Source organism: Amaranthus tricolor, chromosome 1, assembly GCF_026212465.1.
Source record: "Amaranthus tricolor cultivar Red isolate AtriRed21 chromosome 1, ASM2621246v1, whole genome shotgun sequence".
In the NCBI taxonomy this organism is placed as follows: Eukaryota; Viridiplantae; Streptophyta; class Magnoliopsida; order Caryophyllales; family Amaranthaceae; genus Amaranthus; species Amaranthus tricolor.
Window position 1 is genome coordinate 2,288,098 of NC_080047.1, and position 26,903 is coordinate 2,315,000.

The following is a 26,903-nucleotide window of genomic DNA, read 5'->3' on the forward strand; positions in this document are numbered from 1 at the left end:
TTTTGTTGCAAGGTATCCTGGGGAAAGGGAGAAGACTAGCTGGAAATCGACCTCAGATATTTTCTTAAAGTAATACTTACTCTCTAATTAAGATGACACTTGATTATAGATTTCAATTTCATTTAAATAAAAGAGTTTAATAGTTTTATTAAGGTCAATCAACTATATTGAGTTGAGTGTATGTATTATTTACTCCCTCCTATTCAGCTTATGTGTCTAATTTCTTTTTATGGTCAAGTCACCTTAATTGTCCCATTTTTATTTTTGGTATGAGTTTTTGACTTTTATGCCCTTAGTAGCTTTATCCTATTTTCAATTATACCCTCAATTACCCATACTAATTTTCCTCTCTTACATTAAAAATCCATAATATCACTATCTTTCCTACCCTTAGGATCCCACTTTTGACTCTCTTTAAAATCTGTGAAAAGTCAAATGAGACAACTAAGGTGGATAGGAGGGAGTATTACATTTAGTTTTTATTTGTCAATTCATAGAATTGATATGTAATGACATCATAATATCGAGTTAGGTAAAAAAAAAATCTTTGGGATTACGATTCTAATTTAAAATACATATATCTATATTCCATATTGATTGGTTCAACTTGATCATTAAATTATGGTAGTCTAATTCAAAAACTACCCAATAGAGAATGTTTCTATATATAGTTAGAATTAGTAAAAAGGATAAGCACACATCGCCCTATATTTTACTTCGCTTCTATGTTCCATTTTGACGTTGTCTTGTTCTTTATTGCCGTTTCATAGTAAGTATTCAACACTCAATATCTATTAATATATTTTATAAAAAATAGCATATATAATATATGGTTGGACACCTTATATATTATTGCGATATATTATATTATTGTGCAAATATCTCATAGGATTTGGTTAAGGTAATTTAGGAATATTTCCTAATTTATCTTTTTGCCTAGTTTGTCTTTTATGAGTCTTCCTTGTATCATATATAGAGATGCAATGCATAATAAACGTCAGACACTTTTTCGGATGCAATTAATTTCTACATGGTATCAGAGCCAATAACCTAAATTTTTTAACTATTTCATTTAATGTATATTGTTCGCTAAGACGAATCTAATAAAATTTTATATTAGATTTTAAATTTTATGATCTGAAATAAAATATTTTTTGAAACATCAAATGAGAATATTGTGAAATTTGCAACTTAGACTTTTTTTTTTGGAATTATTTGCAACCTAGACTTATTTATAAGTTATATAACCTAATATAAATAATACTCCTATGCATGCAGAATGATATTATTAATGGTTATTTTCCAAGCAAGATAACTATGTCTTGTGAGATCTATTACATTGTGACTTGTGAGATATTTTCTAAGAAGTTAGAAACAATTGTTCCTCTTATTTATTTTAGGTGTCCTATTTACTTTTAGGACACTATTCATTTATCACTCTTAAATTGTATTTTATTATTAATTTATAAGTTAAAACATAGTCACGTAGGATCTTGTTTGATTCGATGTAAATTTTATTAATATCAACTTTTTAAATTTTTAATTATGCATAATTAGATATATTGAGGATTGAATAAGTACATTAGATAGAGTGCATAAAGTAGATTAGACACTTAAGATAAATAGGAGGGAGTAATTGTAAAGTTGCGGATTGGAGGCGGCACCTTGTGATGTTACAATTCATTTTGCGGATATGGCAATGACAATAATTGATTTAAAAAAAATTATTTTATTACTGTAATTCAAAATTTTAGAACATATATTGGTTGAACATTTAGAGTATATAGACCTAAATTTGTATATACTACATATTTAGTATAGTAGTGGGACTAAATAAATATATTATAAGTCCAATTAAATACCTCAACGAATATGATGAAACATTATAAGCTTTGCTTGGGGAAACACTTTTGTTTCAATGGAGGTATTGTTTGATGCATAGCTCTATAAATAGAGGTTGTAAGCCAAGGGACATTCAATCCCATTTCCATATCATTTTTTAATTCTGTCTTAAGAATACTCTTATTCTTGTTCTTCGTTTCATGAGATAATATTGAGAGAGTAATTAACTCTCAATATCATCAAAGTTCTTAATTCACCACAACATTTGTATTTACTATTGCAATTTCATTGTGTTAGGATTTTGTTGTGTAGATTGTATCTCATTGTGAATTTCATTTTATATCCCAAGCACCTTTGTGAGAGAAATATCACAATAGGAAAGTGCATGAACGCCTTCTACTCATATCAAGTTTCCAAGCGACTTCTTTGATCGTTGCAACCTTATCTTCATGTTGTCCATTTGGTGATCTACAAAGTAAGGAGTTCTATTGCCATCTACACAAAGGAAAATACAAATCGGTTTGTTTTATTTGTATTTGCATTATGTCTAATAATATTTAAATTAAAAGTTATATTATAAACATTTAAAAATACTATATATTTTATAAAAAATTATAATGGCTAATACAGTGTGTTAGACCAATATGTTATAATGATTGTTACTTGTTAGACATTGATTTTAAGACATAGGATACATAACAGAGGTTTGCAAATCAAAAACTCATAATCTATTATTAAGCGGTCATAATGTAATGAAAAACCTTATTTTTATTATATTGTCTTATGTATAAATTTTTAAAAATAGACATCTTAAGGTGGAAATACATGGAAAAAATCAACTATTGACATTTAATTTTCACATTTTGGCTGAAAATTGAAATCAAAATGTCAATGTTTACTTTTATTTTTTTAGTCATTCCGGTCCAGATTGTCCATATTAGAAAATTGCACATTAAATCTTATTCCCTCCTCTCATTTTGAAGTCTATATATTTTTAAAATATTTTATACAAAAAGAAAGAAATTAACTTGTTTTTTTATAAATATATAAAAGTTAAAACATATCTTATTAGATTTCTTCTGGTATTTATAAATATCAAAGCTCAAATTATACTTGAAAGCTTCGCAAAAAGTCATCAAATATAACTAATATGGTGAGATGGAGTGAATATCTAAAAAAAATAACATTATAGAGGTTATATAAGTTGGACAAATTTTTTATTAAGGGTGTCTTATGATGAGACGGTCTACTAGCCCAATTCTTCTTTTCTTAAAATATTAATTAAAATCATAATTTTTATTTATTTTTTTAAAATATAAATAATTTGAGTTGCTAGTATGAGTCCATTTCACCGTGAGACGGTCTCATATGAGGGTTGCTAATAAGTTGACACATTAAATTCTTCTTGACGTCATGTTGCAATATTTATATTGGTATAAGTAGTCAATTTTATGAACTTTCCATACCAAATACATTATATATATATATATATATATATATATATATATATATATATATATATATATATATATATAATGATACGTTGGTTTTTACACCAAAAACTTGACAATAAAGCAAATGGAACCAAATGAAAACATAGTCATAGTAGGTGGCGGTATAGCAGGGCTTTCTGTGGCATTAGCTCTTCACAGGTAATTACCCAATTATCTCTTTCTATTTTGATCCATATATTTGTTGAAAAATCAGCTCAACTAAAAATTTTAAGTTAACGGTTTAATTATAGTCTCAAAATATATTATATATATATACTTTATTGATTAGATTCATTATTAAAATAATTTATTTGAACATTTAAAATATTTTCTTAGATGATTTTCTACTAAATTTATATATATATATATATATATATATATATATATATATATATATATATATTTTTTTTTTTTTTTCAGGTTAGGGTTAAAGAGTATAGTGTTGGAATCATCAGATAGTTTAAGAGTAAGTGGTACAGCGTTTGTTACATGGCCTAATGCGTGGAAGGCACTTGATGCTCTTGGCGTAGGTCACCTGCTTCGTCCACAATATTCTCGACTTTTCAGGTACTTTATATTGAATAATTAATTATTTTACGTATCTGCGGTTAACATCATATTAAGTTTTTGGTTTTAAGTTTTTAATTTAGTGTGTTATTTACATAATATAAAAGGTCAACGTGACTAAAATTTATGGATTTAAATCTCGTTTACAAATCATTATTTCAAGTAGAATATTTAACGATATGTATTAGGAGATCAACATACACGTGATGTATCTACACTTCTAGCTCAAATGATTCTGGTGAGGGAGCATTATAGTGTATACTATAACATATTATAGGATTATACCCATTAATTTGAACCTTTAATTGAGTTAGCCATATACCATAATTTAAATAAAGTTTGCCGACTTAGAGCTACAAAACAAATTTGGATATGTGTAAGGTGTTCACCATATATATATATCTCTAAGTAAAATAACGGGTCTTTAATACACTTAATTTCTACTTCTATATGATTTGTGAAATAAATAGAAAAAGAAAAATCAATGTGAATAACTATTAAAACTGATAAATAATTAAGTAAATGATCTTAATTTCTAGAAATTAAAAGTCTAAAATTATTATTGTTGGGTTTATTATTTTTAAGTATTTCAATGAAGTACTTATGAGATAAAGGTGTTTCTTAAGCCTTAGAAGAGTATTCATTTTAAAGAAGTTGCCAAAAAATGTTGCAGGATTGTAACATTAGATACAGAATCAGGTATTCCAACTGCAGAACTTTTATAGTAAGTACTACACTTAAGTATACTATTATTTGTATGATTATCTTTAATTATTAGGCCTAAAATAAAACTCCATTTATCCCTTATAATTACTTATGCATTCTAATTTAACTTAAAAATACCTGATGGCTTATAAATGAGATTGGTTCTAGCTTTCTAAAGTCAATGAAAATATATATTATTAGTCAAATAATGTATCGAATAGCGAGAGTGAATTTAAAATACTAATATAAATTAAGTTGAATATTTTTCTGTGTTCACGTAATTTAATTTTTAGAAATTTGGTACAATAAGTAAATGTGGATTGGCATCTAAAATAATTTATGTTTGGAAATACAGTAGAGAACATGAAGTAAGATGTCTTAAAAGAAGGTTCTTATTAGAAACTCTAGCAAAGGAGTTACCAGAAGGTACGATAAGGTTCTCTTCTAAGGTGGTTAGCATTCAAAAATCAGGCTATTTGAAAGAGCTCATCCTCATTGATGGTTCAATCCTAAAGACCAAGGTATTATTTTGACATCTATAACTTTACACTCTCGTATCTTTTAGTTTGCTATATTTATTATTGTTATGAATGGTATCACATGTGTGACTTGAGTGCACAATTGAAGTGTGTATTCATGTATGTGACTCTTGGTTGTAGAATCCAAAAGGGTGTAATTATGTGAAGAGTATTCATGAGAATTATTGGTGTTAATGAAGTTTAATGAAGAAGTAGAAAGAACTTGTTTTTGATAGCTCGATCAGAATTTTGACAGAGGAATCAAAATGGTCGCTCGACCTACCCGCTCGACCGAGCGAGCTTTATTGGTTGGTCGAGCGGTCAGACAGAATGTATCCAAAAATGTGTCTGATGCTCGCTCGACCGAGCGAGCTCCCTGTTCCAGTCGAGCGATTTCTCTGATGTGCATGGGATGCGGTTTTTCGACCTTTCAAGTTCTTGGAGTTATTTCATATTATTCATTACTCTATATTAATATTATATTCAAGTGAGCTATTGACATTCATGTACCTAGTACTATATATAGAGTTCTCATACTCACACATCAAACACAACCCCTAAGCCAAATACATAGCCTTTTGTTTTTATCTCTTACTCAATTGTAATTCTTCATTTGTAAGTGTTGTTTATACTCATTTAATATAATAAAAACAGAAACTACACACCACGAAGGACGTAGCCATCATTGGGTGAACCTCCTTAAATCCTTGTGTCTCTTTTGATTAGTTTACATTGTCAAACGTTGTTTTGTTCATTGTTGTTTGTATCGTTCTTAGTATCGTAACGGTTTTGGCAAACATTTTCAATTATTATTGTCCATCTCATTTAATTTGATTCCACAATTTTATAAATTTAAATTTAATATTTTTCCTAATTATTTTAATATTAACCGCACAATTTCAACTTTTTGTCCAATTTGGCCAATAATCAAACTATTTTCAATATTTATGTTGAAGTCCCTGGTAGTAAACTCGCGAGACGCAGTCGTTAATAAAAGTTAGGATGACACTAAAAAATACAAAAGGATGATGGCACATGACCTCGTCATTTTGTCACTGTAATTTAAAATGGATATTAGAAATGGTGACGAGCTGGACCAATTCAGCCGTCGCCTTTTGGCAGAAAAAAAGCAAAGAGCGACGAATATGTGTCGTTGCCCGACTCATTGAAAAAGTCAAAACTAGATATCCAGTTTGGCGACGGAAGGGCAACCAACTCTGTGTCGTTGCTCACTTTCGCCATCGCCTTTCTATCGCCTTTAGCGACGAGTACGTGGCCGTCGCGTTTTAAGTACGCACCAAAAATGCATTTTTTTAGTGTGAATCACCTTTATGAGGAATATACATACTTATTGCACATTTTGAAGGTTTTAATTGGATGTGATGGAGTAAACTCAATAGTAGCAAAATGGCTTACATTCAATCCGCCGTCATTCACGAAGAGATCGTCCATAAGAGGTTACGTTGATTTGAAGGAAGGTCATGGTCTAAACCCTGAATTTTTGCAGTTCACTGGTCATGGTTTTCGATATGGAATCGTTCCTTGTGATGATACCAGCATTTACTGGTTTTTCATGCTGTCTCCTTTTTACAATAAAGGTATAATACTATATTAATATTTCTTTACAACTTTTTTGGTTCCGGTCATTTTAGAATTAAAAGATGTACAGGGTGTTTGGCAAATTAGTTTATTGAGCAATTTTAGCTTGTTTTGATATAATTAGAGGGTTGGGTGGTCAAACCGGTTAATGCTAGTATTTGGTGAACTAGCTGGTTGAAACAACTTATTGATATGAATAAGATGTTTTTGAACAAGCTGCTCATAGCAGCGAGTTTCAAAATCAGCTGGTCAAACCAGTTAATAAAACCAGTTAGTCAAATCAGTCATTATAATCAGTTATCAGCTACCGGCTATTAACCGTTTGTAAACACCTTCATACTCCTATAAAGCTTTCAATTTAAGGTCTAGTTTGGCTACTTTTTGGTGGTTCGAGTAAAAAGACTTACTCTATAAGTTAGTTTTCCGCTCACTTAAAAGTATTTTATTATATTTTTTCAAGACTGTTTAATCTACTAAAAAGACAAAAATCAAAAGGCAAAAAATCGAAACTCAACCAAAAAGCCAACAAAAAATACTTGCCAAACACACCTATGCTATGTCTCTAGCGTGCTATACTTTCATATTTAATTTGTCCCATATAATTTACTACTATTTTATTTTCTATTATGACCCATACCTTTCTTTTGTTTTCATCTATACATTTTTTTTTGATTAAATCCTAGCGTTTCTCTAACTCCTCATAAGTACATATTTTTCCTCTAACCGTGAAAACTCACTTATTTTGTATTAGTAGCAATATTTTTTGAAACAGAGTGAGAGTTCATCTAAAATTTGGTTGTTCCTATAAAAGATTCTATTATATCATAAATACATCACCTATGTGCATAGATAAAAGTTTTGTAAATATTCGATCTATACTATTTTCGCGTGCACAAACTTAATAATAACAGAATTTCTAAATAATTGTATTTGTCGAGTAAAAATACATACTATTTAATACTTTTTAAAATTTGTGCACATAGTTAACTAAAAAGGTATCTTACAATACATTAATATTATATTCCCATTTTAACACATAGATGAAGAAATAAAGAAATACCCCAAGAAGATGAAACAATTTGTGCTAAGCAATTTGGGACAAGTCAAAGACAATATAAAATCCATTATAGAAAAGACAGCAGAGGAAGACATTATTTGTTCTCCCCTAACATTCAGGCCTCCATGGGAGTTAATATATGGTAATATAACCAAACACAATGTATGTGTTGCTGGTGATGCGTTTCATCCAATGACTCCAGACATCGGCCAAGGTGCTTGTTCGAGTCTCGAAGACGCCATTGTTCTTTCAAGATGCCTTGCTCAAGCATTTTCAATGAGTGCACCAAAACAAGAACACTTGCATGAAAACATTGGAACGTGCTTGAAGATGTATGCTAAAGATAGGAAATGGAGATGTATTGATCTTATTAGTGTTGCTTATGTTGTGGGTTTTGTGCAGCAAACTGAGGGCAAAGTATGGAATTTTTTGAGGGATAAATTGTTGGCTCCTTTTTTGGCTAATTTGATGTTGAATAAGTCTGATTTTGATTGTGGACTTCTAAGGATTTCATGATATGAATATTGTCACTTTGCTTTTAGGATGTATCTCTATTCTCATGTATAGCATGCTTACTCTTTACTATTCAGTGTGTTTATTATCCTCCTAATATGTTGTTACGAATGGTATGTGTGACTTGAGTGCACAAATTAATATGTGTAATCATGTGTGTGACTCTTGGTTTGTGGAATGTAAATGAATGTAATTATATGGTGAGTATTCATGATGAATTATGGGTGTTAATGAAGATTAACGAAGAAGAAGAAGGGACTTGATTTATGGTAGCTCGATCGAATTCTGACAGAAGGATCAGAAAGGCCGCTCGACCTACCCGCTCGACCGAGCGAGACATTTTGGTAGGTCGAGCGGCCAGACAGAATGCTCTAGAATGCTGCTGATCCTCGCTCGACCGAGCGAGCTCCCTGTTTCGGTCGAGCGGATCTTCTGATATGCATGGGATGTTAGTTTTCGACCTTTCAAGTTCTTGGAGTTATTTCATATTATTCATTACTCAATATTAACTATGTATTCAAGTGAGCTATTGATATTCTAGTATCTAGTACTATATATAGGACTCTCATACTCACACATCAAACACATCAAACACAACCCCTAAGCCAAACACATAGCCTTTTTGTTTTTATCTCTTGCTCAATTGTAATTCTTCTTTGAGAAGTGTTGTTTATACTCATTCTTAATATAATATAAACAGAAACTACACACCACGGAGGACGTAGCCATCATTGGGTGAACCTCCTTAAATCCTTGTGTCCTTTTGATTAGCTTACATTGTCAAACGTTGTTTTGTTCATTGTTGTTTGTATTGTTCTTAGCATCGTATCGGTTTTGGCAAACGTTTTCATATGTTATTATCAATAGCAATTTTAAAGAAATTGACAGATGAATACATTATTAAAAATTTTAATGATTGGCTTAAAGGCCAACTATAACAAATAGATAAAATTTATCATTATTTACCTTATTTATAAGTTATCTTAATTTGATTAAGATTTTAATTTTACTAAAACAAATTTAAGAACAGCTATGAGCTAAGAGAAGATGGATTAGAGAGTCTAATCTTGTTTCAATTAAAGTAATTAAATATTACTTTCTCCAAATAAAATTTTAAATTTGATTTTTACTTTTTAGTTCGCTCAAATACCAAGATGGGTAATAGAAGTAACACAAATATTGTCATTGTTGGAGCTGGAATATCAGGTCTTGCTACCGCCTTAGCACTTCACCGGTATGCATCAAATTCTTCAATTTTATAATTTTTTTTTTGTTACTTAATTAATGTCTTTTCATGATCAATGATTCTTGATATCATGAGCGCTTCTATCTATTTATTATGTGAAGTTGTAGATATGATGAATACGCTATCAGAGTCAATCGAAAACAACTTTATAGTAATTTTATTAAGATAAAGTTGCGTACATCGGCCTCAACGGCCCAACCTCGCCTAGGTGGAAAGCCATCAATAGTATTGAAATAATAAAATATTATTATAATCATCAATTAGATCCCTTCTAACATCAATCAATCCGCAAAGTAAGAGTTAGTTAACGGCTTTGTGATAATAAAATGTTAAAATGATATATTTATTTAAATTGTATTTTATAATTATCTCGTATTTGGGTGTGCTTTTTGAGGTTGCGGATAAGAAGTTTGGTGTTGGAATCATCGGATATCAGATATCTTAAGAGCTGCTGGAATTGCTTTCACAACTTGGACTAATGCTTGGAGAGCTTTGGATGCTCTTGGAATTGCCCATTCACTTAGGCAACATCATGGCCAACTATTTGGGTGATTATTTATCTTTAAACAATGTTTTAATCTTAATTTTATATTATCTAAACTCGTAACTTTATCTCAACTTATCTTGATTGCACTTTGTAGATCCTCGAAACTCTATAAGGGAATAGATAGACCCTTTATATATTTTGCGTCTTGGACAAGTTCTCGAGTCCAAGTAACATATAAGTTATTTAACTTATGTTATTTTTCTTGTTAACATAAATTAACATAGGTGAAGAAGTTGGAAACTTCACCTCTGATTTTCTGGGTTGAACTATTCAACACTTGGTTGGTTAAATTGTTGTTTTTTACAGGCTAGGGTCATGAACCGGTGATTCGCCCTCTATAGATTCCACCGATACCAAACAAAGAAAAAAAAACACAAGATATCAAAATCATTGTTCATCTAACCATGTTTCTTTGATAAATATGATTGCAGGATTTCTTCTTTATGCACAATTACATGTTATGAGACTTCATATGTCTCATTTACAACCAAAGGAAAATAGTAAGTGAATTAATTACTCCTACATCTTACTTTCTCTTTATTATACTAGTAAAACAACAATGGGTGACAAAAAAAACTTAAAATTTAAGCCGCACAATATAATGTATGGAAAAGCCCAAAATTCTCTTTCATGTAGTATATAATTTTCTTGTTTGGCTTAATGAAGAGTTAATAAAATGCAGTGGAGATCATGAGGTTCGGTGTGTAAGACGGAAAGATCTACTAGAAGCACTTGCAAAAGAATTACCAAGTGGTACAATAAGGTACTCTTCCAAGGTGGTTTCCATTGAGGACTCGGGCTTGTCTAAGCTTGTGCACCTCGCCGATGGCTCCATACTTGAGACCAAGGTACCAAGTTCGTCGACATTTGTAACTATACTTGATAGGGAGATTATTATTTTCACTTATACAACATTTATTTGTAACATTCCTGGCTAATAGAGCTTGACCGAGCATCATAGTGGGATACACACAATGAATTTGGTGAAGGCTCGCTCGATATGAGTGAAATGCGTGCTCGATTGAGCAATTTGTCAAAACCTTATTTTTAGTAAGTGTGCACACAGTGATTTCTCTTGAGTGTGGTTACCTTAAGGAACCACTAAACACTCATTCATGCTTGTTTTGCCTTTGTATATGTTTTATGTGTGGTGCAATGTGAAATAAGTTGTATAATCATGTACGTGTAAAATTCAGAAAGACAAGTTACAAGTGTAAGATTGAGTATATTCAAATATTCAAACTCTGTCTAGGTGGGAGTCTATGTTGAAGTAACTTAACGTGAAACTGACATCTAAGTCATGTATTTGTCCGGTGACTCAAAGGTTATTCTAATATTTGTTTTGCATCAACAGTTGCTAATAGGGTGTGATGGGGTGAATTCAGTGGTGGGGAAGTGGCTAGGAATCAATCAACCATCACTGACGGGACGATCGGCTATAAACGGTTGTGTATATTACAAAGATGGCCATGATTTGGAGCCAAATTTTTGCTACATGTAGGAATTGGAGTTAGATATGGTATCATTCCCTGTGATCACACTACTGTTTACTGGGTTTTCACCTGGACTCCTTCCGCACCAGGTACTATCGTCTTGCCTTTTGCTTGCAATATTTTTCCATAGAGAAAACAAATCGGAAGATATGTACAATTTCGATGGAAAAAAAAATTTACAGTTTTTTGGTTTTGAATTGTATATTTATGTGATTTTGCATATAATTTTTGTATTAGGGATGAATCAAGTATAACCTTTGTTACTACAAGAATAATGTACAAACATTTAAGAGTGTATAGTAATGTAACAGAAAACAGAACACTCCAAGAAGCGGATCAACTAAAAATGAAGCAATTTGTGTTGAGTAAACTTGGGAAGCTATCTGAGCAAGCGAGGGCAGGATTAGAAGACACAAAAACAGAAGAAATTTTACGTTCACCGTTCTGATATACACCTCCATGGCAAGTTCTGTTTGGAAATATAAGCAAAGACAATGTATGTGTAGCAGGCGATGGATTCCATGCTATGACACCAGACCTTGGCCAAGGAGGGTGCTCGGCGTTAGAAGATGGGGTCATTCTAGCAAGATGTCTCGCTGAAGCCATGGTAGATAACTCGAGTGTGACGAGAAAGAATAGTGAAGATGAGGTTGAGTATGATAGGATAAAGAGTGGGCTGAAAAACTATGCAAAGAGTGGGTTGGATACAATGAGTCTGAATGGATTGGAATGAGGTTTCTAAGAGTGAAGTTTCTTGCTGCATATCTTACTGAGTTTTTCATTAAGAAGGCTGATGTTGATCCAAAACAACTGATTCTCGAAGGTTGATGTTTGTCGAGGAGAGTTATTTAGTGGCCGGCTTTTATAATTTTCTTTTAATGTTCTATGTCGTAACAGAAAAACTTGGTTCATTTCAACGTATCAAGTCACCGAGAATGATATGAACGGATCAAGCTTCAGAATTTAACTACATTAGGCAAATGCAATTATAAAGTAAAGTATATTTAAGAAAAAATGACAAATCATACAAAATCCAATAGCATGCCTAGTTCAGTTTAGATAACTTTTCCCTAGTCCGTCATGAAGAACAAACTCACAGATTCAGGCCATTCGTTGAAAAAAGCATCATGCTGATAAATTTTGTAGCTAACTCCTTCAGCATGGAACACGGATTTTGTTGATTCCGACAGAAAGGCTTAACAAATTCCTGAAGGATAATGCAAATTCACCCAGATGAGCCCAATCCAAAAGACTTGACAATGTTGCTGACGCTTACAGCAAATGTTCGTGAGGTTATCTTTTTACCGGGTATGTGGAAAGGATTTGATACTGCATCCACATAAGCTGAATGGAATTTTCTGAAGAACTGTTTACACCAAAACACAAAGAAATACATGGTCAGCTTTCGAAAATCAGTTTTATTCAATTAAGAAGGCACAGAGGAAAACATCAAATGCAGATAAATTCATCAGCAACTTTAATGTTGTTTGGTACACTGGTTGACAAAAAAATAAAAAACAAATTGAACTTCCAAGGAACTCTAAATATGTGTTCTAGTTGCTGGAAAGTACAATTTCCAAACAAATGAAGATGATTTGTTCTTATTCACCCTAGAGTAACAGAAAAAATTATATCAAACCAAACAAATTTTGACAATTTTCAGGAAAATGACTCTCTAAGCATTTTAACTGGGGAGGAAGTATCACAGTTCGCATCCCACATTTAACTAATTGACCAAAACAATTCCATAACTTTCTGATTTGAAGGGCAATGTCATTCTAATGCACATTGAAATCATCATTTGAACTAGGCATCGCAGAAGAATCAGTCCACAACAAAAGGGACAAAAGGCACAATCCATAGCAGGCGTAGAAATATTTTGCAAAGAATATATAAGCTTATCTTAAATGTATTATACTTACATTCCTAACATCAGCGTCTCTAACATCCAGATCAGTGGTCACCAAAATGAATTTCACCTTAGTATTAGTCAAATAGCCGTACCTACAAGCAACAGAACCTGTTACATTAGTATCTTATTTGTCAGGCTGCCGATGTCACTTTTAAGAAATATGACGAGAGAATATAAGAGGAATGAAGCTTACACTTTGTAGTTCTCTGTTGGGTACAGCAAACCTAAAAACGTTTCATTTAGCATCGGCCCAGATTTTTTGGGATTGTTCACTGAGACGCAAGACATATAACATGAGTTTCAAGCAATCCATCAGGCATGAAATAGCACAATTACTGGTACATATTACAATAACTCCATACATTATGAAGATACCCAGCAGTAAAGAGTAAATTACTATTTGTGAATAGGTGATACCCAATATCAACCTATTCTCAATTTATCATCACACACAATCTAAGTGTAATCACATTTATGGAAATTTGATCATTAGGAGGTTAACAAACAAAAAAATGTCACATTTCTCCTCTAGGATTTTAAACAATTATAAGAGAAAAGAGCAGGGTCAAAGATGCACGAGATAGCCTCACACCATGAAACCAATAATTTGTGACCCATCTACATGACTGTGTAGCGTACTATCTCAAAACAATAGCTCTTCTTCACTCAGCCATGAATTCAAAGCCTATGGCCCTATTCCAACTAATCTGTTGGTTCAAAAAGAGACTCTTCATTGAAAAAAATATATTTCTAGGTTTACATAAGTGATCCTTCTTATTCAGGCTTTCACTATGGGCTTTTATATAGTTTTAACCCTTTAGTTCAAAGGCCACTATTCAAGCTTCGAATTATAAATTGATGTTTGTCATATTCTTTCAAGCTTAGGGGTAAGAGATCAATTTCGGTTTAATGTCTATCATTTCCTTTCAAGATAGAATAGTACCTAGCTCAAGCAAACATGTGCAATGAATAAGATATGTAAGAACTTACAAAAAACACATATATGCTACATCAGATACAATCTTTGTCACATTGTAAGATACACACGCATTTGCGCAACAAAAGATGTTTTCATAAGGGATCTTGGATTCTTTTTCTTTTTGTTGCTTCGCAAACCTCCAAATAGACCTACCACTCCTTAGAGTTTGGGTGAATTTTGTTTTATGATCCTGCGGAACACAGGAAAGTTGGTAGCCTTATTTTGCATCTTGCATAAATCAGATATTGAATAAGACTTAGGTTGTTTGAAGTTTTAAAATTCTAAAGTACAAATAGGAAGACACACACGTCGGAGAAAGAGTGAGAGAACAGAGCTTCACTAATAATCTTGGCATAACAAATGTGGAGCCTTCATTACTGGAAAACAAAAGGAAAACTGGTGACTAAGAAAGTTAAAGGACGTAGAAAGACACATAATAAAGAGATAAATAGGGGCTCGTGAGGAGAATGATTAATAGTGTAATATTAGTCATCAATTTGTAATTCCAGCTAAGTCTCGCGTAGGCATTCGCAAAGCAATAAATACGTGGGCACACTATCCCTGTATCCACACTCTAATACTCTATAACTTGAGTCTCTAATTACTCTTGATATATCTGTGATCAACATGTACTGCACACTTGAAATGACTACAAATACTTAGACAAGCTCTTTGAATTATCATAACAGGAAAAACATAGAAAAACCTTCCGTGTCTGGATCAGATATTTTTCAGGTGTCCCAACCCTTCCAATCATCCAAGCAACAAAGAATTTATATTACTTCTGAGCCAAAATATTTTTTTCATCTATGGAACCGTAGGAGGCTAGGAGCTAATAAAAGCTATCAATAAACACTATTTAAAATAGTAAGTGTTGGATAGTGCCAATATGTATCATTCATCACAATTCAAATTACAACTAAAAGTAGACTCAATATGCTATCCGCTATATCGACATAATAAATTAATAGTATCACAGGCACTTTTCTCGCTAAAGAAACCCAAGTACTCGGTATTTCATTTAATAATCAACCCATAACTAAATGAATCAAAGCCTTATCCCCAAATGAATTGAGATAGATGGCTACACCCTACACTAACCAAAATTGCTCGATGAATACTCATGTAAATTCTTCAACTCTACCCACCCAATGCCAAAGCAGTATGATTCTATAGTTCATTTCCTATCTATTTCATCCATCCTAGTCGCTTCTCGATATCCTTGACTTCTTATACTTCACAATATTCAAACTTCTCAGCATCTCGTCCTCCATCATAACGCCTCCTAATGTAGACATTGGAGTTTTCCCAATAGCATTTAATGATCACTACCCGGAATTTTAAAAACTTATTGCATCATTTATCTCAATCACAGCTTTTGGGAACATTCCATAGACTGATTGACACTAAAAATAAGGTAGATTTTTAAATTTTAACAACTCCTTTTACGTTGAAATATACAAATTTCCACAAACCAAACAGCAATTAGGTTCAATCACATGCCTATAGTCCCTGGCATTGCAGCTCCTCAATCCTTATACAACATGTCAACTCTTGCGTAATTCATCAATGAGGGTATTACGTCAATAAGAATCTCCATTAACATCACAGTTGAACCACAAAAGCCTCGAAGAACGCTACTTCCAATGAAATTTTAACTACATGAAAAGAAAAGCACCAAATACTCTTTAACCTAAGCAAAGTCACAAATAATCTATAAAATGATAGAAAGTAAGGTGGAATGGAATGAGTTACCTCGTTCGTCAATGACATCCAAGGAGCAGTGAACAATGTGATGAAGTTTAAGGGCATCATCAGCTTCGGTAAAACTCTGTATGTAAAGTGGATTATTCTGCAAAAAGCATAGATATTATGTTTTAAATGATTCTCAATTGTCCATAAATTTGGTACAAGAAAAAATGGGTGCTCAAAATGATCAAAATTTTTAAAAAGAGACGGACCTGGTGACCCACAACTGCAATACAGACGATCATCTCCACAAAATCTTCCCAAATCGGCGATCCAATTAAATTAAGTTGTCACTTCTGCGAGCTGTAACAAATATAACAAATTGAATCAAACACTCCTGAATCATACAATGAAAATTTCTAAAGACTTGGATTTATTACCGACTTCAAATCAAATAATCATTAGCAATTACAAACACGAAAATAAAAACAAAAACAATCAAAAGGAGAATAAAAAATCAAGTTGACAGTATCTTCAACATACAAATCGGTAATGCTAATACAATTCTTATCTCCAAAGAGCAAATGTAAAACAACCAAATGCAATAGAAAATGAGTGGCAAAGAGATAATTTGACCTTCGTAAAAGAAAATCAAGATCTTACAAAAGAATACTGGCAATGATTGATTAGCACGCAAGATTAACAAAATTCAGATGATCTGAACGCAGTTGAAATAAGATGTAGGGTTTTTAGAATTTACCGACTCTGAGGAACAAAAGCTGATGTAGATAAATGAAGTACCAGACTTGTGCTGTTGGTTTGCACCAGAATTGGTACTTTGACAAGGATCACCGAAGATAATTAATTTATGATGAGATTATAAATGTAAGAAAATATAGGGCAAATTTTCAAATGAGGCATTTTACATTAGATTATAAATTATTGGACTGAATTATTGCATATTTAAAATAATTATTTATAATTTTAAAGTGATTAATTAAAAAATTAATTAATTATATGAGTTTATTTCATGATGAGACGGCCTCATCTAAAAGAGTCCATGGTTAAAGGGTAAAATATTCTATAGTTGAGGAGAAGAAAATAGATGGAGAAATCTCAAAGCAATCAAGGTATTCGGTAGTTCGTTATGAAAATTGAAATATTTTTAACAACAAATAAGTTGAAAGTTGAAATATTTAAATGATAAATTAAAGTTAAAACCCTTAAATTAAATAAAATATTTAAAAGATAAATCAAATTAAAACCTTTATTGGTTATATTTTTTCATTCAGAAAAAATTATGTTTAAAATTTATATATGCGTCTATGAAATATTTCAAAAGTAATGCAATATAAAATGGAGTCAGTGAAAAAAATATTACATCCGGGCGGCCCGACGGGCTCGACCCGTAGGTTATATTAGTTCGGTTAAAGCCGTTGTCTCTCGAGGCATGGTCGGTTAAAAACAGAAGACGGCGATAAAACAAATTTCACTTGCGAAAAACCCTAATTTCCTCTGCTCCCTATAGCAACTTTCGCGATCATCTTTTTCGTTAATTTTCTCCTCCTCCCATTTCATTCATATAGGTATTAGCTCTTGTCTTTTCGATATTCAATCTGTTTTCCAAGTTTCAGTTTTTCTGTTTAATAAATAAATTGTATTAGGGTTTGCATTTTGCTGCACATAATAATTATCTGAACAATTTTGTGCGTCATAAATAAAATCCGATTGGTTTGAGACATTAAGAAGCATTGAGTTGGCGGATGTAGTTAAATTGGATTATGGATTGTTTTATTTTTATATCTGTTGATTTGTTCGTTGCTTACTGATTGGTGTTTTTGGTTATGTTGGAGATTAGTTGAAATATATCGGAATATCAGAACAATATGGATACAAATGGATTGTCACCCCAACCTCAAGAACCTGATCAGGCTGGTCTTGATGAACACAATGATTCCAAATCCCAGGTATTAAGTTAAGTGTTTTTTAATTTATTTGGAACTTATGCTGACCCTATATGAATGGGAAGGTTTATGTTTCCAATTTCAAGGCTTATTGAATAACTTTTAGCATGAATCTTTATTGCATTATCAATTTTTAATGTTGCTTGCAAAACTTGTTTAAATGAATATTAACTAGAGTTTAATGGCTTGTTACTTGATGTTTGATGCTTGCCGACGAAGTCTAGATTAATTGCAGATATTCGTTTGCAAATTGATAACAAGACACATAAATAGTGACATGCTAAAGTAAGACAATTTAGCCTTTTCACTTTTCAGTGTCCTGTTGTCATCATGCAAATCAATATCTGGTCTAAACTTTGATATTTTCGCACATGTAAGGGTTCAAATAAACATCTTTCATAATTTTGAAGTTTTCTATATGAATTTCATATCCATTGTTTTGTTCCACGCTTTGACATTGTTCTATTAAAAAAGGCTTTGTGCACTCTCTTTTAAGAGTATGCATTTCATAATGTGCTATTACTCTCTTTTTTATTGTTACGTTGAATAGAGAATTCAAGTAATTAATGGGATTAACTAAATCTTGACAAAGAGTATTTGTACCATCACTTAAATAGCACTTAGCAGTACATTACATTACCCCATTGCCATTAAGTGGTTGCCACCTAGTGTGGGGTTTAGAGAAATCGGATGTACGCAACTTTACCCTTGTTAGTTACCCTTGTTAGTGATAACACTAGCTTTGATGTTGTCAATTTCATGCTAACATTGATGCTTTATGCAGCATTATTCTCGTGATCGTGAAAGGGAATCTTCAAGAAGTAGAGAAATGGACATAGAGAAAAGTCGAGAAAAGGATCGGGAAAGAGACAAGGAAAGAGATAGAGACAAGGATAGGGATAAGGATAGGGAAAGGGATAAAGGTAAAGAGAGGGATAGAGATCAAGATAGGGAACGAGACAGAGACAAAGAGAGGTCTCGTGATAGAGATCGTGATCATCATAGAGATAGACACAGGGATAGGAGTGATAGAGGTGATCACCATCGTTATCGAGAGGAAGATGATGACTACTATAGAAGCAGAAGCAAAGATCGTGACAGGTAATCTAATTAATCTATCCTTTTTTCCTACCAATCTTTCCTTGCTTCTGCTTCATTTTCTTGTGTCTTAGTTATTGTTTTGAAGTTTATCAAGCTTTATGATGTTTTTCAACATTTCATCCATATTAAAACTCCATAAATGGCAAAGCATCTAAATGTTTGTTATGATTATGTTACATTTTTTCCTTGATGACCAACTAGAAGATTGTCAGAAATAAGATGTTGGGGCTTTGGAATGTTGGATAACATGTTCAAGACAATCCTATCTTTTACAAATTGGGGCAATTGGATGGGATTTTGCTCACTTTAATTGGTTCTTGATATTTCAGTTAACTATTTTTTGTAGCCTTTTATTTAGGGCAGATATCTGTTTTTTTGGCTTTTATTGATTGATTCACTAGATTTCTCTACCTTGTAGGTGGGAAATCTCTTGGGGCTTTGTTGTATCTTGTATAAGTGTGTTTTTTGGTACTTGGTGATGAATTGTGTGTTACAGAGAACTTTGGTAATTGAAAAATAGAGAGTAGAGCACATGCTTAACATTTCTAAACATGTTTGCCATATAAGATGCTCTACTCGTCATTAGGTACATGCTTCATTAAAGTCCATTAATGTTGTACTACTGAAAGAATCATTTTGATTTTTCTCTCCGTTTCTTATGTGGATAATATAGCTTTCTTTACTTTGTCTGATTGGGTCCAACATTTATCTGTTCAAAGCACTTTTTCATCAGTTTGGCCTTGATACCTTTTCTAAGGTTTACATTAAAAAGGAAATCTTTCCGCCTTGGTATTTGTTGGTGATTAACTATCTTATCCTCTATTTTAGCTTATGAACCATGAAATTTAATGCTACCACTTGGATATTATCGCTTCAATTCAACTTCTTTTTTGAGATCTTATTCTTTTAGATGTTATCACACTTGTGTTTCAACCTTTTACATCTTTAGTTTGTTTGTGGTGCTATTGATTGACATGGCTTGTTTAGGCGGAGAGATTACAGTCATGATAGAGATGAGAGACGTAGACACAGATCTCGTTCAAGGGGAAGATCGGAGCATAGGTCAAGGTCTCGATCTCGTTCTCGCTCAAAGAGGTTGGTTAAATGTTTATTTTTTAAAAACTGTTGTACCATTTTTATTGCATCACTACTTCTTTGTAAATGCTATTGTGTGTAAATATTTTACGTCTTATCTTTTTTGGCATAAACATGAATTATGGACTACTAAATTAATAAGAGTATGGCATGAGTAGTCTGCATAAAAGAAAAAAGTAAAGAACATTTGAATTTTGGACGAACAATTTTCTGGATTTAATTATTTGATATAGTTTATCTGACAAGATGTTTCTATTTTTACTCGGAGTAGATTTATATGTTAGAAATCAGTCATGAGTAGTTAGAATGATAAAGTTTTGTATCCTGGTCATGTTTCCCCTTTTTGCATTTCTGAAAAATATTCAATGGGCATAAATGAACTCAGAGATTCGTGATTCGAACTTTTTGGAGATGTGGTGATGAGATTCATTTTTCTTTGACCATGCAGTAACTGAGTGATTGTGGAATATTGTCAATCATAAATAATAATTAGCCTTGGTGGTAGCTCTGATGAGAATTATTTTTATAAATCATAAGCCATTATAGTACACATCATTTTTTTGGTTTGTAAGTTGTGTTTGATGAATTTCCCTTTTCCACTAATTTTACCACTTCCTATAAATATCTTCTGTCTGCTTTACGATTCTGGGGGCAAATATTAGGCTGTTCTATCTTCAAAGAATTGTTATTTGGAAGTTTTTTCTGGCATGTTGCTATTTTCCTCCAGGTGTCTGTAGCTTTTAAATTGTAATGCTCAAGTGCAGCAGCTGCACTTGTTTGTTTTTGTAGTTCAAATTCCATTATGCTTGAATTGTATGTCGGCCATTGGCATACACACACGTGTTCCTTTGTCAATTTACTTGATTAAATCTCTACCTTATTTCAAGTTATGTGATGTATATGTGTATGCAGTATACTATGTATCAGTTTTTCTTAATCCAGATTTCTGAAAGACATTGCATTTCTGTGGCTGCCTGTATATGCACTTGTCCCCCATCCCCCTTTATAAGGATTTTTCTTGAGATATTTGTCTACCACTTTTTATGCACTTCTTATTATTTGATAGGTTGAGAAGTGTCAGACCAGAAACCCCATTTAAGACTGTGAATCTGTTTCATCTGCTGGTTCTTCTTTCTTCTATCATTTACTTATTTATTTTTGTCGTTGTGGTGTATTTCGCCAAGTGGTTATTACATTTTCTGCAATCATATTGGACCTGCTTATACTAACTTCTGTTGTTGTTACAGCAAAAGAATAAGCGGGTTTGACATGGCACCTCCTGCTTCTGCAATGTTAACTACAGCTACAGGTACATTCTATGGTCTGACTGATAACGTTTAGCCATTTCTTTCAATTATGTGCTCCATATGCCTTTCTTTTCTCTTCTCCCCATCCTCCTTGTAAGATTTTCCCTAAACGTTTGTGGTTCTCTACCATTTATTGATCAAGTAGATGGTTTCATTTTTGGTAAGATTTACTTGATTGTCATTTTCTCTAAGACGTGTTGTTCAACTGTATTTTTCTTTTATTTTTTCTTTTTGGTGAAATAATTCTGGAACTGAGAAACATTTTTGGTTTGTTGTTTGTGTTTGTTGTTTGTTTTTGGTGTCTTTTTTTTTTGCATAAGAAGGCAATGTTGGGTTTTTCCCCCACTCTGCTGACATTGGGTGTGAGCCGACTTCTGTAGCTTATATATACAACGAGGATTCAGTGCACAAGTTCGTCTTCAACCGGCAACTATTGCCTGTTTTGGTAGTCTTGCAATTTACTCCAGCGTTTGCATATAATTTATTTTACTCATCTCTCAAATAGTAAATGTTATTGTAAATGTTATTGCAAGAACTAAGGAAACACCTATGATTACTGAGTAGCTTTTAATGTTTTAACATACAAGTGTACCCAATAATATAATATATAGGGAGCGTAAAGTAAATTTTTTTTTTGTCTTCTTAATCGCTGCACCAGAATATGCACTTACTAATGGTTTATTTGTTTGATTAGCCTTTACAGGCCAGATTCCTGGAACAGCTCCAGCAATCCCTGGAATGTTCCCAAACATGTTACAGCTGACTCCTGGACAGGTTTTTCCCTGCTTCATCCTTAATTATGCTTATGGGGATAGATAGATAAGAATTTACTTGAATGATTAATCTTATTAATCGTATTGAATGCAGCCATTAGGAGCTATTCCTGTTATGCCTGTGCAGGCTATGACTCAGCAGGTTGGCTGAGATGATATTTCTTCTTTTTGCTTATTCTTTTTTTTTTGAAATTTCTTTTATAACTAATTCTTTTCTTGCGTTCTGTGGCAGGCTACTCGGCATGCTCGCCGAATATATGTTGGTGGACTTCCTCCTACAGCAAACGAGCAGGTTTCTATAGTCACCTCATTACTGATTTTCAAAATAGGTCTTGTCTAGTTTTGCATGTGTAATCTTCGTCTTCATCTACTTTTTGTGGAGATGATCTTTCTGTGTTCTTTCACATTTGAGAGAAGGATATAACTAGATAGATGGTTAAATCGATTCTTTTTATTTGAAATGACCTTGACTGTCTTGAATCTATATTATTGATGGAGCAAAAAAAAGTTTAGTTCTTTGGTTTGGGATAGAATGGACTACAATAAATTGCTCAATAAATTATGTGATGCTTTTTATGTGAAGTTGTCAATGATGTTGCTATCAAGATTCAATAGTCAATTGAAAGCAACTTTTCTGTTGTTACATGGATAAGGTTGTGTACATTTAACCGCCAAACCCACCTTAGGTGTGAGACACTTAATGGCATTAGGGTATTGGTATGTTATGTTACTGAGAGCTATTAGAAAAAAAAAATTCAAGTTTAGCTTTCATTTTGTATTGGTTTTTTGCACTAGGTTATTTCTTTTTCCTTTACCAGCATACTGATTTGCTACTGCTAGTGTGTTCACTACAATATTTATTTTACCTTTTTACAGTCTGTGGCTACCTTTTTTAGCCATGTTATGGCTGCTATTGGGGGAAATACTGCTGGACCAGGTTTGTCAAGTTATTGCACTTATATATATAATATAATGTAATATATTTTTACATGCTATGGGTTCTGATTTTGATTTTTATTTTGTGGTTTGTAGGTGATGCCGTTGTAAATGTTTATATAAATCATGAAAAGAAGTTTGCTTTTGTGGAGATGAGGTCTGTGGAGGAAGCTAGCAATGGTATGGCATTGGATGGCATCATATTTGAGGTAAGTATGTTTCTTCTTGATGCAGAATCATATTTGAACCTGTAATGTAGCTTTTCTTTCCCTCTGATTGCTGATTATATAAATGTCCTCTTGATTTTGTACCGTTTGAACTTTGAAGGATGCTTAAGTGCTATAACTTAGTACTCTCTTAGTCTCTAACAGATAGTTTCATGATCTGATTTATACTTTTGTTTGTGTCCTTGTATCTCCTTGATACTCAATAGAAGACATTTTATGTACTTCTTAGATCAAGCTTAGTGGATCTTTTTTGTTTGTTTAGTGTGGTTGGGATGGAAGGTGCATCTGAAATATTAAATGTTGTGACTTTCTTGAGAATGAGGGAAGACGCTTCCTAATTAAAATATGCACTATTGAGTAATTACCTTTATAGACCTTTGGTTTTTTATTTGATTACTTATTTGTACTCTCTAGTCTCTACCTATCTTAATATGTTTTTTTCCCATCACATGCACTTGTATAGGGTACACCAGTTAAGGTGAGAAGGCCAAGTGACTACAATCCATCTCTTGCTGCAACTCTTGGTCCCAGTCAACCCAGCCCAAATCTGAATCTTGCTGCTGTTGGACTAACACCAGGGTCAGCTGGCGGACTCGAGGGCCCTGATCGTATTTTTGTTGGTGGGCTACCTTACTACTTAACTGAAGCACAGATTCGAGAGTTGCTAGAATCTTTTGGACCCCTTCGAGGTTTTGATCTGGTGAAGGACAGAGAAACTGGGAACTCTAAGGGCTATGCTTTTTGTGTTTACAATGATCCCTCAGTCACTGATGTAGCCTGTGCAGCTCTGAATGGAATTAAGATGGGTGATAAAACACTCACAGTTAGACGTGCTAATCAAGGAACTGTGCAACCCAAGCCTGAGCAAGAGATTGTCTTGCAGCATGCTCAACAACAGATAATGTTGCAGGTATGAGTTTCTTATTCATATATGTGATCAACAGATTGTGATCTTTTGCATATATACTTGCAAAGGGCATAGGATTGGGTCTGAATTCTAGAATGCGAGAGAAGTTTTTTTTTTTAAAAAAAAATTAGTTGTGAATTGTGTACAATTACAGATGCTTCTCTGTCTGAAGCCAAAATATAGATAATAATGCTGATTTGAAAAGCATGCTCGAATTATTAGAACTTTTAATCTGAAAGAATTGCTCTCATTTGGATTGGGATCAAATTGTTGATAGTTCTTTCTGAATAATGATCCAATTTTCATATTGTCTTGGATTTGTGACTTGCCTAATGCCTTTTGCGTACATGTCGGATTGTTAAATAACATAAAGAAACTGCCTGCAGAGAATGTTTTCACATAACTTTTTTGTGTGTCCTTCTGGTCGTTGTATAAGCGGAACTAAATGTCATGTAGTTGGGATTAAGGCTTTGGCATTGTTGTGGGTTTATTTTGACTACTCTAGATCCATGTTTTATGAGCCACGCTAAATTTTTTTTTCCGGCTGTCAAGATCACCATAATTAAGTTGGTGCTGACTTTCTTTGACTTGTCTCATGTGTGTAGAATGTAGATACTTTAGCACATTTTCGCGTTTATCAGAGAACTTCCTCAACATGCTCAGTAAGCTTGCATATCTTATGTGGCTTCCAATACCAACTAAAAAGGATTCTTGTCGCCCGTTATAACACCTTTATGGCTCTCTTTGAAAAAGAGACACATATTATGTGGTAATTGTTCTAGGTTATAGGAGTTACACAAAGATTTTGGGTTCTATCAATTCATTTACGCTATATTTTGGGATTCTATACAATTAATTATCTCATATTGATTCATGTTTTTGTACAGATAATTTTATTTGAAGTTGTAAATGACATTTACCAAAAGAGTCAATTGGAAACACTCTGTTTTTATAAGGTTAAGATTGCATACGTCTGATCCCCCCTCCAAATCCCGTCTAGGTGTTACTAGGTGTAAGACACATAATGAGAGTAGGATAATGGAAAGTTGGATTATATTTGTGTGATCCTTACAAGTTATTATCACTTTCCATGTCCATATTTTATCTATTTTCTCATGCTTTTATAGCGTTACTATCATCTCTATTAAGTTATCTTCTAGTTCCTATTTTCACTCATCATTTTCGTGTTCATTCCACTGGTGTAAGAATGATTTGTTGCACTTTTCTCTCACTACGAGTAATCGAGTTTTAAATCTTTTGGATTTGCCATTTGCCTTTAAGTTTCCACTTACAATTACATGGTTCGCATCCTATATTCTTTATCCTCTTATTGTCCGGACAAATACAATTAGATAGACATTACACTTTGCATCAACTGGTGTGTACATTGGTTGCAATTTATTTCTGTTCTTGAATCACAGAAGATGATGTTTCAACCTGGAGCACTTCCCACGAATGTTGTATGCTTAACTGAAGTGGTCACTGCGGATGATCTTAGAGATGATGAGGAGTATCAAGATATAATGGTTGACATGCAAGAAGAGGCTGAAAAGTTTGGTATGTATATGCTAAGATGTCATGTTTCTTTTCTTTGGATTCTATCTATTGATATTCTGTCGTTGATTCTCTGTTTTAAAGCAACATTTCAAAACCTCCATTTCTGCTATGAAGAAGCTGCCTTTGTATAGAGACAAGTTTCTTCTTCACTTTGATTTGTTATCGGTTTATTTTAGTCTAATTTTTTGTTGTCCTTAGGTTCTTTGGTGAAGGTTGTCATCCCAAGACCAGGATCAAACGGCGAACTTGGACCTGGAGTTGGAAAGGTACACTTAAGAAATCTTTTTTTTTTTTTTTCGCAAAAAAACGTTGGAGGTGTTAAACTTTTTCAATTGTTACTCAAACCTTTATGAAGTTATAATTCTGATTCTGTGGTACATTTCAGGTGTTTTTGGAATATGCCGATACAGAGAGTTCCTCTAGAGCACGAGCAGGAATGAACGGAAGGAAATTTGGTGGAAACCAGGTGGTCGCAGTGTTTTATCCTGAAAATAAATTTGCTGAAGGTGCATATGATGGGTAGAAATCGCCTGTCCATCCTGTCCTTACTAGTACCGTGTACTCTTAATAGGAAAGTAGGCTCGTTGTATAATTTTTTCTCATTAGAGTTGAGGACATTCACGATTTTGGGTACGTGACCTGTAGATTGGAAAATCGATAAATGTTTTAGTTTGCTATTTTATTTAACATGTTTATTATTAATCATAGTACTATATTGTCTTTGATTGTTTTATAGTACTAATTCAATCTCAAAATCTGGATGATAGTGCTGAAACATTAATACATTTGTGCAAGAGATAGTGTCGACAAAAGGCGAGTTGTTGAATGGAAAATTAGGGCACTTGTGCCTATAAATTAGCTATCAAGGGACCATGT

General features: G+C 32.9%; 3 protein-coding genes and 1 pseudogene across 12 annotated transcripts; 3 read left to right on the forward strand and 1 right to left on the reverse strand.

Moving 5' to 3' along the window:
* The first annotated feature begins 3,404 nt into the window (after positions 1–3,404).
* Positions 3,405–8,382, forward strand: LOC130798588 (monooxygenase 2-like). 2 transcript variants are annotated; one of them, XM_057661641.1, is made up of 6 exons: positions 3,405–3,494; positions 3,756–3,902; positions 4,576–4,626; positions 4,963–5,128; positions 6,492–6,723; positions 7,765–8,382. In XM_057661641.1, the coding sequence occupies exons 1-6, from the start codon at positions 3,421–3,423 to the stop codon at positions 8,295–8,297; spliced, it is 1,203 nt and encodes a 400-aa protein (XP_057517624.1). In that variant the 5' UTR covers positions 3,405–3,420; the 3' UTR covers positions 8,298–8,382. The 2 variants fall into 2 exon arrangements, with proteins under 2 accessions (XP_057517624.1, XP_057517632.1); XM_057661649.1 differs by lacking the exon at positions 4,576–4,626.
* A 1,066-nt stretch (positions 8,383–9,448) lies between these two features.
* Positions 9,449–12,425, forward strand: LOC130796809 (monooxygenase 2-like; annotated as a pseudogene).
* A 104-nt stretch (positions 12,426–12,529) lies between these two features.
* On the reverse strand, positions 12,530–17,050 carry LOC130798600 (uncharacterized). Of its 4 annotated transcripts, XM_057661681.1 has the most exons (7): positions 16,921–17,050; positions 16,433–16,523; positions 16,227–16,323; positions 13,686–13,764; positions 13,503–13,584; positions 12,886–12,946; positions 12,530–12,787 (listed from the first exon to the last, which is right to left on the reverse strand). In XM_057661681.1, the coding sequence occupies exons 2-7, from the start codon at positions 16,463–16,465 to the stop codon at positions 12,777–12,779; spliced, it is 363 nt and encodes a 120-aa protein (XP_057517664.1). In that variant the 5' UTR covers positions 16,466–16,523; positions 16,921–17,050; the 3' UTR covers positions 12,530–12,776. The 4 variants fall into 4 exon arrangements, with proteins under 4 accessions (XP_057517664.1, XP_057517644.1, XP_057517650.1 ...); XM_057661661.1 differs by having other exon boundaries at positions 12,530–12,946; XM_057661667.1 differs by having other exon boundaries at positions 12,530–12,946; positions 16,824–17,050.
* Positions 17,051–17,553: 503 nt separating this feature from the next.
* Positions 17,554–26,752, forward strand: LOC130798627 (splicing factor U2af large subunit B-like). 6 transcript variants are annotated; one of them, XM_057661692.1, is made up of 14 exons: positions 17,554–17,746; positions 18,019–18,127; positions 18,909–19,225; positions 20,213–20,320; positions 21,568–21,629; positions 22,322–22,401; positions 22,495–22,542; positions 22,633–22,692; positions 23,277–23,337; positions 23,433–23,545; positions 24,027–24,473; positions 25,892–26,027; positions 26,226–26,293; positions 26,413–26,752. In XM_057661692.1, exons 2-14 carry the CDS (start codon positions 18,047–18,049, stop codon positions 26,548–26,550), a joined length of 1,719 nt encoding a protein of 572 aa, XP_057517675.1. In that variant the 5' UTR covers positions 17,554–17,746; positions 18,019–18,046; the 3' UTR covers positions 26,551–26,752. The 6 variants fall into 6 exon arrangements, with proteins under 6 accessions (XP_057517675.1, XP_057517690.1, XP_057517696.1 ...); XM_057661707.1 differs by having other exon boundaries at positions 17,594–17,746; positions 25,895–26,027; XM_057661713.1 differs by having other exon boundaries at positions 17,594–17,746; positions 22,331–22,401.
* The last annotated feature ends 151 nt before the right edge of the window (positions 26,753–26,903 follow it).